General features: G+C 42.0%; 1 protein-coding gene across 1 annotated transcript in view; it reads left to right on the top strand.

Moving 5' to 3' along the window:
- The window catches only part of STK39 (serine/threonine kinase 39), a 265,976-nt gene that overhangs the window by 150,996 nt on the left and 100,593 nt on the right, over positions 1–14,387 (top strand). Inside the window, exons 11-12 of the mRNA XM_054723077.1 lie at positions 7,577–7,699; positions 7,802–7,831. Of these exons, the coding sequence (XP_054579052.1) occupies positions 7,577–7,699; positions 7,802–7,831 (153 nt within the window). The remainder of the gene's footprint in view (positions 1–7,576; positions 7,700–7,801; positions 7,832–14,387) is intronic.

Here is a 14,387-nt window from a genome sequence, read left to right as displayed (position 1 = left end):
GAGAAAATGCTAATGGGCGACTAGAGGCAGTATGAAGGGTAACGTAGGCAAGAGATTAGAGGTCCGAAGATTGTTTAGCAGTTTGTTTGAATGGGGGAGACAAGAGATCAACATTGAAGGGGACGTGACCAAGCACAATGGAAGTGGAGGAGGTAAAACTTGCTGAATGTAACAGTTGATAGATTTTGGTTGTGAGAAAGATGAAATGTATTATGATAACAGCACCTGTTATGTCTTAGTGTTTATTATGTTCCAGGCATTGTGTTAAGGACTTTATATGACTGTGCCCTTTGCCAAGATGACAGGTGGGAGAATTTTTGTTTTTTAACCCCAAATAGAATTTAATTTTAAATGCTTTGTGATTGAAACAACTTCTAGGAACTATGTGCCTTGTTAAGCCAGGCATAGGCAGACAATTTCTACAACCTTGTGTGTGTGTATATACATGCTTAGTAGAAATAATACTTTTATGTACTTCTGGGATTAAAAGGTAAAAACAACAATATTAACTAGCCCAGTAGTTCTCCATATTTTACATTTTACTTCTCCCAGATAGTTTATCAAATAATCAAGGTTCTAAATAGCCATGAACAAAATGAATAATTTTTCAATAACGTTTATGTTTATTATCAACCTATTATCATATTAATACTTACAGGACGTTTGAGAACCCAATTTCATGCTTTAATTGCCAAGGATCTATATGTCCATTTTGCAGAAAAATGATCAGGTATAAAATATTTGATCCTGTTTGTAAAAACCTATCTTGCATTCCTAATTATAAAGGAAACTTGAAAATACTATGATACTTCTCTTTCCAAATCTAAAGATTAGAAAAAAGTTTCCTTGTCAGTTTGAACATCTGAACACTTGGGAACAAAGATGAAATAAAATACCTCCTTCTAATAATTTATTAGTACAACTTTATATATCTCTGTTAGATAACATACATAAAAACATTTTTATTTAGAAATACATTAGTTGTTCTTTCTCACTTTGTATGAAGCAATATTATTTAGGCTCCTGACTTGCAGTATTGACATCCGTCATCATGGAGCCAATGTTTGCATCATCTTAACACAGTTTTTCAGAGGACACCCTTCTCACTTTCTTCAAAAATATATAGCACTGTGTTTCTTCGTGTTATTTTTACAAGCAATGTTATCCCAGGCCATATCTATCAATTTGAGTAATATTAATATAGTTCTCCCCAGTACTTATATTGGTATGTACTTGGTACATAAAAATCAATTAGTATGTTGCTTTTAAAGGTGAAATTTGAGAGGCTTCTTATAATAAAATGGAGATATTTGCCATTGTAAAGTAGTTATTCCCTGGAATGGCTGCTAAATTCATGTTAAATGTGTTTGTCAAATGTTATGTTTCCATGAGCTGAGTTTTACCGTCAGTGGAATACGGTGAACATTGAAAACTGGCATTCTGGCCGTGAGGAGGTTGAGGGGGGTGCAGCATTTTCTCATTCCATTGTGTTGGTATTTCTACTCTGGCCAACATTAAGTGACTAATGTGAAGTCAACTGTCTGACAAATGTTCTGAAAGTTTAACAATGTGCTCTCCTGAGCCAGTGTGAGCCAGTGTGAGCCAGTGTGAGCCAGCATGGAGGTGTTAAGACAGACAACACAGGAGAAGTGTCAGAATGAGGCTGGGTGGAGCCTTAACACATGGGTTGGAAATGGTGAGCTAGAAATCCATCAGGCATTCATATCCAAAAGAGCATTGGAAAACAAGACAGAGATGAAGTTTCTAAGGTCATCAGGTCAAATGAGCGAGGAGAGGGCATGGAGAGTGTGTTCACGCGGGAGATAGTGCCTAGTGAGCTACGAGCAGCCTGTTTGTGGTCAAGATTGAGAACAAGGAACAGGAGGAGAGAGAAGTAGGAGGAGAAACATACGAACACAGGTTTGGAGAGAGCGTGAAGTAAAAGAATGGGATTCAGCTGTGTCTGTAAGATAGCTTTGTGGCAACAGAGAGGAGCATTGAACTATGCAATTGTGAAGTCATTAAATCCTGGGGAATAAGAGAGAGAGAAGGTTTGGTGGCCTGTGGGGAACAGGGAATATTTTATGTGAGTGAGGATGGGCTGAGGAAGTGAGGGCAGAAATAAGGGCTGCTCTTTAGAAAAAACGTTGACAGGGAAATGACAGAGTGACTGCTCAGGAAGCACATCCGCTCCCCACCCCACCCCCTTCTGTGAATAGAAGTATAAAAGAGAATTAAACATGGCTATGCTATGATGGATGGAGAGGAGTCAGGGCCTGGCTGTCAGTGTCTTGAAGAAATAAATGAGGAGCACAGCCAGACACATTGGTCTTTAAAGGAGAAGGAATCCAGTTTCCTTACACACTGGAGGGAAACAGGCTAGGAGCGGGGAGAGCGTGAGGAAGCTTATTAGGAAGAGAAGGGTTGGGTATAAGTTGGTGCTCTCATGTGGAGTTATTCGGAGTGATTGGGGCCGGTGAGATGGGGCTCTCCTGTGAGTAACAGAGGCAGAGGCTAGCGGTGGAGAGGTGGGGTCAGACCGCTGGTCTCACTTCCTAGCCCTGTCTCTCCCAGCTGTATGAGCGTGAGCCATGCCTCAGTATTCCCTCTGAAAAATAGGGTGATAAAATTATTGTCAGCTCTCAGGGCTACTGAGGTTACATTAGCCAATATATTTCAAGTGCTCAGTGTGTGGTTAACTATTGTCCTATTGACAACTGCTGGTATTTGGGCCTGGGGAGAGGAACAGGCTAACGGTGATTGACAGTGTTGTCTAGCACAGTGTTTCTCACACCTGCGTGAGGATGTGAGTCACCTGGGGATCTTGCTAAAAGGAAGATTAGAAATCAGTGGGTTTAGGGTGGGTGGGGCCCACGAGTCAGCATTTCTAACAAGCTCCCAGGTGACGTTGTGGCTGCTGGTCCAGGGCCTACCCTTGGAGTGGCAGGGTTGCAGCAGTGCTAATGCCCCAACTAGGAGTGGCCAGTGGCCATCCGTACTGGCTCCAGGCACGAGGCTGTCCTCCATGCAGAGTGGATGTTTGGGCTTTCCTCCCAGCTGTAGATTGGACGGGCCAGGGCGCAGGGCCGTGGGGCCCTAATAAGTGCCGCGTCAGGAGTCAGCTGTGAGCCCCAGACCTTGAATGACAGGGGTGAGGCCAGCAGGGGCGGATGGGAGAGGCAGACGAGGACCCAGGGCCGCGGAGCACGGTGAGGCCAGGCAGTAGGTGTGGGGCGGAGGTGCCAGAGGTGGTGGTCGTGGCGGCAAGATACGGGACAGCAAGGTGTTTACTACTGGAACCCCACTGGGTCTACTTTTGTGTTTTAAATTTTGATGATTTAGGAAACTTTGTTTGCTTGGCAGTGCCATTATAAACAGCAGTTGATTAGAGACATGTTTTGTACTTCTGGTGAGTAGAATGCCTGATGAGAGAAGTTACTGGGTGCTGTTTGCTGTTTCCTGGGTCAGTTGGGTTCAGGCTGCAGTCAGGCATGCGGTCTGTCTGTCTGTCTAACCAGTGGGGAAGTGGGGTGCAGGCTTCCCAGTGCCAGGGACAGCCATTCCAGGGAGATTCCGAAGTCCCACCTCCAGGGAGAAGTGAAGGTGGCAGTGGAGCTGCTGGGGGCTGCCTCGGGGGGGTGTGAGGGGGCATGGTGGGCATGCGTGACTGGACACATGCTACTACATTTTGGTTGGTACGTCTGTTTTCTGTCTTTCTGGGATCCGCAGTAAAATCTTTAAACAAACAATAAAGAAATCACACTTACCCCTCGTTTAGAGTGTATTAGGGAAACGTGCTTCCATTTCTAACATTTAACACCCTGCATCTGCTCATTCTCTCACATTCTCCTTTAAATCCTGCTTCCTCTTCTGGGTCAGGGACAGGACGCTCCAGTTCAGAGGGGCACCATTGGGGAAGACTGGTCAGACCACTCCGTGACTGTTTGCCTCACCTCTGCCACTGTCCTCATTGGGCTGCTCCACCCTAGCTCTGCCTCTGACCTCTGACCCCGAGGCCACCAGCCAGGGAACCACAGGTTCCTCTGTGTGTCTCAGCCTGACTTTTTTTCTTGGGTGAATCAGGATCCTGTTCGTAAAATCATTTCTTTAGTGGATTTTCATAAAGGTACTGTTTTGAGAAAGGGAAGAAATATTACTTTCCTTTTCAGATATACATAGAACTGTTCAGCTGTATTTGATTCCCAGTGTTGGGAATAAATGTTCCTCCACATAAGACTTTTCTAACCTCAGTATTGCCAGCTGTGACCACAGGAGTTGGTGGGTTTGTGAATATCACAATTAAGCTTATTTCTCCGAGAGTCATTGGAATATGTGTGTGTGTGTGTGTGTGTGTGTGTGTGTGCGTGCGTGTGTGTGTGTGTATGTATATATATATAAATTCTTTATTGTTTAAAGTATTACATGAGTCTCCTTTTTCCCCCCATTGACCTCTCCCCCGCCACCCACTTCCCCAAGAACAAGTCCTCACCACCCTACTGTCTGTGTCCATTGGTTTTGCTCATATGCATGCATACAAGTCCTTTGGTTGATCTCTTACCCCCTCACTCCCCGCCTTCCCTCATAGGTTGTACAGTCTGTTCGAAGCTTCTATGTGGATTATATTTTTAAAGTCAGAGAGATAAAAATGCATTCTACCACCTGTTTCTTGGTTTTACTAAGTAAATAATAAAGAACAATGTAAAGATAATGCAGAGTCCTGAGGGTGAAAACCTCCCTTCGCCTTATTGTAGGGATTGGGGGGGAATAGCAGCATTTACACATCTTGTTTTGAAGTTTTTATTTTGTAGAATATTCTTCAGTTCCTAAATAAGAACCCCATTTGTTAAACTATGTGCAACTTAGTGTCCTTGGTTCTAAAAGGTAGTATTTGTTTCCTGTCCTCCCTATAAATGCCCTGCAAGGATATAACTTTGGTGAATTGCTTTCTGGTCTCTTCAGTAGAGGTCAATGTCACATAAACACACAATGAGGCCTGGGTGTCAAATTGTGCAGCAAGTTTTTTCCCTTCCAGTAAACTGAGAGGACATTCTAATGAACAAGCTTGCATTCTTAGCCTTGCTATTGTTATGCCATTATTTTATGCTACATAGACTCTTGAATGTTCTTTGTCTTAATTTCTACATTTATTTGTTAAATCAATATTTATTGTTTAAAGGTCCGAACAAACTTGTATTCTTATTCTTGTTATTGTTATGTGGATATTTTATACTACATAGATTTTTGAATGTTCTTTGCCTTAATTTCTACATTTATTCTTTCAACCAGTATTTATTACTTAAAGGTCCATGCCACCATCTCTTTCAGTGTTCGAGCCTAGACATTTTGCTTTATCTTTCTCTCTTCCAGCAAATAAAACCAAGAGGGAGACAGCCAGCATTCTAAAATAACATAGAAGTAAAAGATGGCTATTTTATTGTCTGTAGTTGGATCCTGCTTGTAGAAAGGGAACTGACAGATCTTATGCACAGAGAGGAAAAGGAGCATAAACTCAATTTCAGGATATGAGGCTGCACTGTCTCTGAGTGTTTTCAGAAAAGAGAGATGTACTTAGTATCATCTTTTAGATGAGTACTTGAAGAATACTAATTCATTAACCATGCTTGGGTTTACAATTTCAGTAAAAGGAGCTTTGTTCTGTTTCTAAAACACAATTATACTGTTTTCTCACTGTTCAGTTAATTCGTTTTGTGATAGGTGCGGCTTTAAATTCTTCCTTTTAAATGTAGTCATTAACAGATCTTCCTCTATATTGCGCTCATGATTAGTGTTGTTAAGAAAATAACTAATTTTATTATATATGTCAACAGAAAATTATTTTCTCTTCTCCTATCCGTTTCTTTGTAGCTTTAAAATGAACAGTCTGTTCTGAAAATACTGAAGTGCATTTCAGCACTTTTTCTGCCATACTTTGCCAGCATCTTTATAAGCACCATTAAAATCACTATAATTAGAATAAGTCTTTTCAGTGACTCAAAATGCAAGCGGAAAAAAATAACTTATGCCAAGCTCAGAAGGGGTTTCGCTAAGTGCTAAGTGTTTCGAAGGAGAGTTCGTTTAAAAAAAAATTTTTGGTGTGAAGAAAAAGCTCTTTCTCTTTTTCTTTTTAAATTGAGCATAACTATTGGCAGTTATGAATATGGACTTTTTTACTTGCTTTTTAACTTTTTTTTTTTTCAACTTCTTTGTTGGAACTCAAATCTTCTAGACAAGCGGTCAGGTTACTTTTGCAGGTTCCACATGGCAATGCCTTAAAATCAGAGCCAGCCCTGAGCCTGCGTTGTGTATGACCTCCCATGGATGGGACATGTGTCAATGCTTACTTTACATGTAAGTTCTGTGGGATTCCTCTCCGGATTAGTGAAGCTCACATGAAATTACTAAGTAGTTTCTCTTATGGGAAAAAGCCTTTCTTCAGATTCATAGTCTTTCAACGTCTTCATAGGACATTTTCAGACAGCTTCTTTTTCACAGTTCTTCAATGGCATAAGAAGACTCATTAGAATGGGAGTCTGAAGACTTTTTTTCTTGCCTGTATTTTGCGCTTGTAGCTATGGTCTTGGGCCACTTTTCATCTGTAAAATGAGGGGTTGGACTAAACAGTCTCCAAGGTCCCTTTCCACCTGAAGTTTCTCTGAATCAGTGGATCACTGGCTGTTATGGTCGCATTGTGTTCATCTGCTACATTGCTCTATTTAATTACAGCTCAGTCCGTTGATTTTATATTTTAAGGCAAATGGCTTTGGTCAGAAGCTCATCATTCTCAGTCATCCTATTCTTTTAAAAGTTTTGCTTTTTCAACCACAAAGACATTTGAAAAGCATGCCCCATGGATTATATCTCTACCCTAGTTTTTTTTTTTTTTTCTAAAGGAAATGCAGAAGACTGATTGTAGTCTCTTTAGGTTATCTGGTATGGCTGATTATTATCTTGCTGTGTTCTAGCAGTCTCAGAGTCTCAAGGTGTGTTAAGAATAGTCTGATGCTGTTTTGTTTTGCTGAAGTAAGTTGAGCAGAATCCTGGGAAAACATGCATGAGGTCAGGTTCTGAGAAAGAGCAAGGTGGCAGCAGAGGGGTATTTGCTTTCCTTCCTTAGGTTTTAGATCGCTGATGCCTCTAGTCTCGTAGCTTCATTAGGCTGCCTGCGTCCTGGTCTTCTCTCAGTCAGCAGTCTACTGCTTGCATGCATTCCTTAGGCAGTTTGGAAGCGCACCAGGTGGCTTTTTATGTGTGGTAATTAATAAAGTGCTAATCTAAGCAAAAGCTAAAAATGAACTTGATCCTTAATGGCCGATGCGTGTGATATTCTTCCAAAATATTTTGTTCTACACGTTTACGGTAAAGCATTTCAAGAACACAGTATCTTCAGAAAGAGGATGAGTGTGGGGGTCTGGAGGCTGTGTAGTGTGTCTGGGTACTAACTGCTGGTGATCCCCTGAATTCATAACCACTTAGCTTATTTTCAGGGTAGGTGTCTGCCATGTCACCCAAGTAGCAACACCAGGAGGCACTGTGCACATTGGAGTGGTGAAGAATTGTTATTTTTTTTCCTGTTCAGGTAAGAAGAGTCCCTGGGTCAAGCGGTCACCTTCATAAAACCGAAGACGGTGACTGGGAGTGGAGTGACGACGAGATGGATGAGAAAAGTGAAGAGGGGAAAGCAGCTTTTTCTCAAGAAAAGGTACATGGCATCGATGATGATGAGCTCACCTGTGTCAGTTTCATTTTTGTGGTATTTTTTTTGTGTGTATATATATTAATAAATACTTCATTGTTTTTACAGTCACGAAGAGTAAAAGAAGAAAATCCTGAGGTGAGTGGTGGTTCTTTATTGACTTTTAATTTTTTTTTGCTATTTCATCCTCTGCCCTCCCCGCCCCACCCCTGAAGTATCAGCGTTTGTTCCACTTGAGGAAGAGACTTCAAAATACTGTTCTCATGCAGTTGTAGAAAAAAAGAAAATGGACATGGCCTTTGCATGTCCCCGTTCTGTTTGAGTTCCTTTTGAGCTGTATAAATTGGGGCAGGTCACTTTACTCTCTCAGCCTCGGTTTCCTCCTCTGTCAAAGGGGATGATCACAATGCTTGTAAAGTTGCCCTGAGGATTATTGATGAAATCACCTGCAAAAAGCACTCTGGAGTCCTCAGCACCGACTAGTATCACAGTTAATCCTAACTCTTGGTATTACTGTCAATTAGAAAACATAGTAGGCATACAGGAAAAATTTCTTTTCGATTTATAGTTTAAAGTAAGATATTAAGATGGTTAGCAACTCTAGGTTCAATCTGTTGGTCTTGATTTTTAAATCTCCTGGATAACTAAGTAGGCAAGGAACACTGTTCTATCAGCTTCCCTTTGAGACTTGGTCATCTTTTGATTAACTCACTTCCTCCAGCTGGTTAATTATCCTAATACCTAATGACTAATTACAACCATAGTTCAAAGGATGTGTGCTATTTCTCCTAGAGGAAATTTGAGCATATTTAAATGGCCCAGATATTTTACAGTCCTAGTAATTAATGTGTACCTTGGTAAATTCTCATTAAGGCAACAGAAGACTCCGGGTTATAAGTGAGTCCATCCCAACTTTTTAAAATTAGCAGACATTTTCTTTTGATTAAATGGAATAAATCCTATTCCACTTTAAGGGGCAATAGGCAGCTGGGCCTTCTAACAGCATCAGAGCTACAAGCCACACCTTCCCCTGTTATTGTCCCCTCCTTCTGTTTTCTTCTCATCCTCATGTCACACCCATAGGCCTTGTCAAAGGACTTTTCAGTCTGCTGGCTTCCTCTGGGTTACTCTCCTTTAGATCCTGTTTCCTCCTAGCTTATGAATTTATCTTTCCATTTTATACATGAAATACAAGGTTTAATCAAGGAAGTTATCCCATGGGTTAGTGAGGGTGGCGATGAACTCTACAGTAGGACACATTCACTACACAGATGTGCTGGGCATTTAGGAATGATCTTAACCAGGTATCCTGAATTCTGCCCTCTTCTTGACCACTTTCCTATTTTATAAAGAATAAAATAGTCAAGGTTTTTTTTATCTATTTTTAAGAGTATCTCTAATAAAATGGTCAGTTTCACTAACAAATAGGACAAACAACACAATTCAAATAGCACCATAGACGCAAAAAGCATTCATTATTGGTTCACTACAGGATATCCTCATTGGATTATAGTCACTGCATCCATCCTTACTAGGTCAGACTTGTTCTTCCTTACTAGGTCTGACTGATGTCTTGTTTGGATAGTAGTATCTTTTGGGCAGGAATATTTTCTGCATAGACAGGAGAGAGTAATGTACAGCATGCTTTCCATTGATCAGGTATTACTGTCGACCTTCTTGCGTGGGGTTTGGAAGTCTTAGGCACTTCACTCTCTCCAGACTCATTTGATGTGCCAGAGGCATACGGCTGTTCCTATACTGGTTTACAGTGAAAGAAGCGTGTAGATGGGTTTCTTATTTCTGTGAAGGGATGCAGGTGTGTGAATAGAGCACTCCCACCAAATCCTAGAAATGCAACCCACCTGCTGTTGGCAGCTTCTCAGGCCAGTGTTTGTGGGAGGTGATGTTTCTGTATCTTGAGCTGTGTCAAGAGCAGCGACAATGAGGGTTCCTATGTCCTTTCAGCTTTTAATTGAAGCAGGCCCCTGGTTTGCCAACCCCAAATCACTTTTAGTGAGCAGAGCAGAAAGTATTTTATTCACCCATTACAAAGGGAATTAAACTTGTTGAACATGTAATTATTCAATGAATATATATGTGTATATGTATGTATATACGTACACACACACTCATGCCCATTGTTGTAGTAGGTGTTGGGGAAACATCAGGTAGAAAAACAGAGTGCAGTTTCTGTCCTTGTGGAGCTGACATTCTAATGGGAATAAACGGTAATAATAACCTTCATAAATACATAAATTATGTGGTTTCTTTCCATGGAATAGGAATAATGGGGGGGGGGGGATAGAAAGGGTGGAGGTACAGGTAGTGTGGTAGAGGGTTGTAATTTTAAGTGGGTTGGTCAAGGTAGGCCTCTGGAGAAGGGACACAGAGTAAAGACGTGTGAAAGCTTTGAAAGGCTTCAGTAGAATGAAGCTACAAAAAGGCCACTTTTTTCTCGCTCCTTTTGCCCCTGTGACTGTCACTTCTTGTCACAGAGGTTATCAGTTTGCAGTGTTTTCTTCCAGACCTTTTTCTGCTCATTCACATGCAAATATGTACATAAAGAAATCCAGCATATTATTTTAAAAACATGGATGGGATTGTAAAAACAAAACAAACAAAAATGTTTAAGTTGCCTTATGTCTTCACATTTTCCGCATTAGTTGCTGAAGATCTACCTCTTTAACTATAATATATAACATGAATGGATTGAAATGGTTTGTTTAACCATTTCCTTCTTGGTGAGTGAGCATTTAAGCTGCTATTACAAACTGCTTTCCATTGCCATTTTTGTGTATGCTTTTTGAGGGGCACATATGCCAGTCAAGGTATATAGAATTGTGCTTCCTTCGTTGCAAGTGTCTGCAAATTTTGAATTCTTTATAGTTGCTATCAAATATAAAAATATTTTAGTTTAAATATATTATAATTTTATTTATCAATTATATATATATATATATATATATATATATATATATATATATATATATGCCTAAGCGACCATTGCAACCGAACAGATGACTGAACAGGCTGCGTGGGGCGACCAGGCCAACAGGGGTGTCAGTGAGGGGCAACTAAATGCCTGAGCAGCAGGCTATGTGGGGTGACCAGGCTGGCGGGGGGGGGGGCAGTAAAAGGGGGCTAGGCCGTCAGGGGGTGCAGTTAGGGCTGGCGGAGGGGCAGTTGGGGGTGACCAGGCCAGCAGGGGGGACAGTTAGGGGCAATCAGGCAGGCAGGCAGGTGAGCAGTTAGGAGCCAGTGGTCCTGGATTGGAGAGGGTGCAGGCTGGGCTGAGGGGACCCTCGCCCCCCCTCTACCACCACCCCCCCTCCGTGCACAAATTTCATGCACCAGGCCTCTAGTATCTCAATAAAGCTGGAGGTGGGGGGAGAAGATGTAGCAATGTATATAGTCACTGAATTGTACCTTATTCCTTTAAACATCTTTAGTGGGGGGGGGGGAGGGATGCTTATCTGTGCCAAATGGTACATTTAAATGCTATATTGTTTACATTTTATAAGCTTTTCAATAGTATTTGTCACTTAAATTGCAGTTTAGTGTTTTACTTGCCTATAAGCCACTAATGGGTTGGGATGTTTTGAGGTTTTTTTCATATTTGTACTAGAGGCCCAGTGCACAGATTCGTGCACCAATGGGGTCCCTCGGCCTGGCCTACGCCTCTCACAATTCGGGACCCCTCAGGGGATGTTGGATTGCCAGTTTCGGCCTGATCCCCACAGGCCAGGCCAAGGGACCCCATCGGTGCATGAATCTGTGCACCAGGCCTCTAGTATGCATATAAGATCTTTGGTTAATCTCTTCCCGCCCTCTCCCCTCCTCTCTCTCCCTCTCCCCTCTGAGATTCATCAGTCTGTTCCATCTTTCCATGCCTGTGCGTTGAACATCTGCCCCCCTGGTGGTCAGTGTGCATCATAGAGAATGGTTGTATGGTCGAATGGTCACTTAGGCTTTTATACTAGAGGCCTGGTGCACGGGAGGGGGGGTGTCCCTCAGCCCAGCCTGCACCCTCTTTAATCTGGAACCCCTCGAGGGATGTCCGACTGCCTATTTAGGCCAGGACTGCTGGCTCCCAACTGCTCGCCTGCCTGCCTTCCTGATTGCCCCTAACCGCTTCTGCCTGCCAGCCTGATCAACCCCTAACCACTCCCCTGCCAGCCTGATTGCTCCTAACTGCCCTCCCCTGCAGGCTTGGTCGACCCCAACTGCCCTTCCCTGCAGGCCCAGTTGCCCCCAACTTCCCTCCTCTACCGGCCTGGTCATCCCTAACTGCCCTCCCCTGCAGGCTTGATCGCCCCCAACTGCCCTCCCTTGCAGGCCTGGTCCCTCCCAACTGCCTTCCCCTGCTGGCCATCTTGTGGCGGCCATCTTGTGTCCACATGGGGGCAGCCATCTTTGACCACATGGGGGCAGCCATCTTGTGTTGGAGTGATAGTCAATTTGCATATTACTCTTTTATTAGATAGGATATTCCCTTAGTATCTACTAGATACTGTATATGTGTTTACTGGAGACATCAGTACCCACACAAGGAAATACAGACATTGACAAGTGTATGAATAGGCCTATTGTATTTATTAGTACGTCAGAAATGGAGGGAAAGATCAGAAGATGTTATGTAATCGAGGTGACATGCAAAAAAAGTCACCAGGTTCAGATAGAGTAAGAGGCCACACTAAAGGAGGGATATTTTAGAAATGCCAACTTGGGAGGGGCTGTTTGGCTTCCTGGAAAGTATCAGGCAGGGGAATATCCAGGTAATACAGTATTAGTTGGAGAGGTTGGGGTGGGGTGTCTGTCAGAGGGACACTGGGTAGTGCCTGATACTGGATCATATTTGGATCCCTACCTCCAAGAGAATTTCCAGTATAAACTGTAAAGTTCTAGTGTTACATTGCTTATCTTGAGATTTGTAGCCAAACCCATTGAAAAATTGGTCCTGTGTTTTCATGTGATTTTTTAGAAATAGCCTTACAAAGAATGCCATCCACTAGTTTGCAGCAAGTAGATAATTTATAAATTCATATGCATTTCATTTATCTTATTCCATGTGAATGGTGGAAGCCAGTGGAGACTACAGATTAGTAATATAACAGTAATATTAAAGTTAGTTAATTGAACAATATCAATGTGTGTCTGATTTTTACATGGAGCTGTATTAGGCCTTGTGAGAATTATACAAAAGAAGAGAGCTTGCTCTAGAAACTTCTCATTTCTTTGAGGGGTAGGGTGGGGGGATTAGCTTTCTTAGGTAGGGTTTTCTAGCTTAAAAAGCATCATAGCTTATATAAAATGTTTCAACTATTGTCCCATGATTGATCTTTTTGACCAGTGATTTTTTTTTTTTTGGTCAGACTCTGTAATAATCAGTATGTAACTGTTTTATGATTTTGGGGGGAGTCAGTTTTGCTTTATATCTGAATCTTCCATATAAAAGTGAAATTGACTTTATCTTTATTTTTTAAATATTTTATTGATTTTTTACAGAGAAGAAGGGAGAGGGATGGAGAGTTAGAAACATAGATGAGAGAGAAACCTCGATCAGCTGCCTCCTGCACAGCTCCTACTGGGGATGTGCCCACAACCAAGGTACATGCCGTTGACCGGAATCGAACCCGGGACCCTTCAGTCTGCAGGCCGACGCTCTATCCACTGAGCCAAACCGGTCAGGGCGACTTTATCTTTAAATTCACAGTTTCTTTTGGTTTCATTTAACCGAGGAGGACATTTGGAAGGCTTCCATTACAGAAACATGCTTTTTATAGCAGCCCCTCCATTAGGGGGATGAAAACAGTGGTTCCCAACCCTGGCTCCACGACAGAAAAACAGAAAGCTTTAAAATTGTGGATGCCTAGGCCCAGCCCTAAGATTGTGATTTGGTAGGTTAGGGTGATGTACAGGTAACTCTGATTTTTTAAAGCTGCTCACATGGTTCTGCTATGTAGCTGGGATCAAGGACCACTGACTAGGAAAAAATGTGCCAATCTCTGTTAATCCAAAAGTCCAGATTGGAATTTAGGAATTGTGTGCTCAAAATTCCTGAAGATCTGTTTTAAACCTGTCTATCCGAAATCTCAACAACAAAAAGGAAAAGAAAAAAAAGATGTTTCAGAAATCCCTTGGAAAAGTTGTCCTTATTTAATCAAGTGTAATGAAGCCAGGTGGAAAGGTTTGTTGATTGAAACCTGTAGGGCCCACAAGAGTTATATATGTATGTATATGTGTGTGTGTGTGTGTGTGTGTATGTATGTGTGTATGTATATATATGTGTATATATATATATATATATATACTTTATATATGTATATATAGTGGCCTCAACAACAGAAATTTATTTTCTCACAATTCTGGAGGCTAGAAGTCCAAGATCAAGGTGTGTTTGCAGGTATGGTTTCTTCTGAGACCACTGCTTGGTTTGCAGATAGCTGTCTTCTGTATGTGTCCTCACAAGGTATTTCCTTTGTGAGTGCTAAAAATAAAGGACCTTTAGGTTGGGCCCAAATCAAATCTGAATGGTGGCCTTATAAGAAGAGGAAATTTGGACACACAAGAGACACTAGTGAAATGTGTGCACAAGAGGCATATTGGCCCGGCCAGTGTTGCTCAGTGGTTGAGCATCGACCTATGAACCAGGAGGTCACAGTTCGATTCCCAGTCAGGGTACATGCTCGGTTGC

The sequence above is a fragment of the Eptesicus fuscus genome, chromosome 11, assembly GCF_027574615.1.
Source record: "Eptesicus fuscus isolate TK198812 chromosome 11, DD_ASM_mEF_20220401, whole genome shotgun sequence".
Classification (NCBI taxonomy): domain Eukaryota; kingdom Metazoa; phylum Chordata; class Mammalia; order Chiroptera; family Vespertilionidae; genus Eptesicus; species Eptesicus fuscus.
This window is presented reverse-complemented; position numbering and strand designations above follow the sequence as displayed.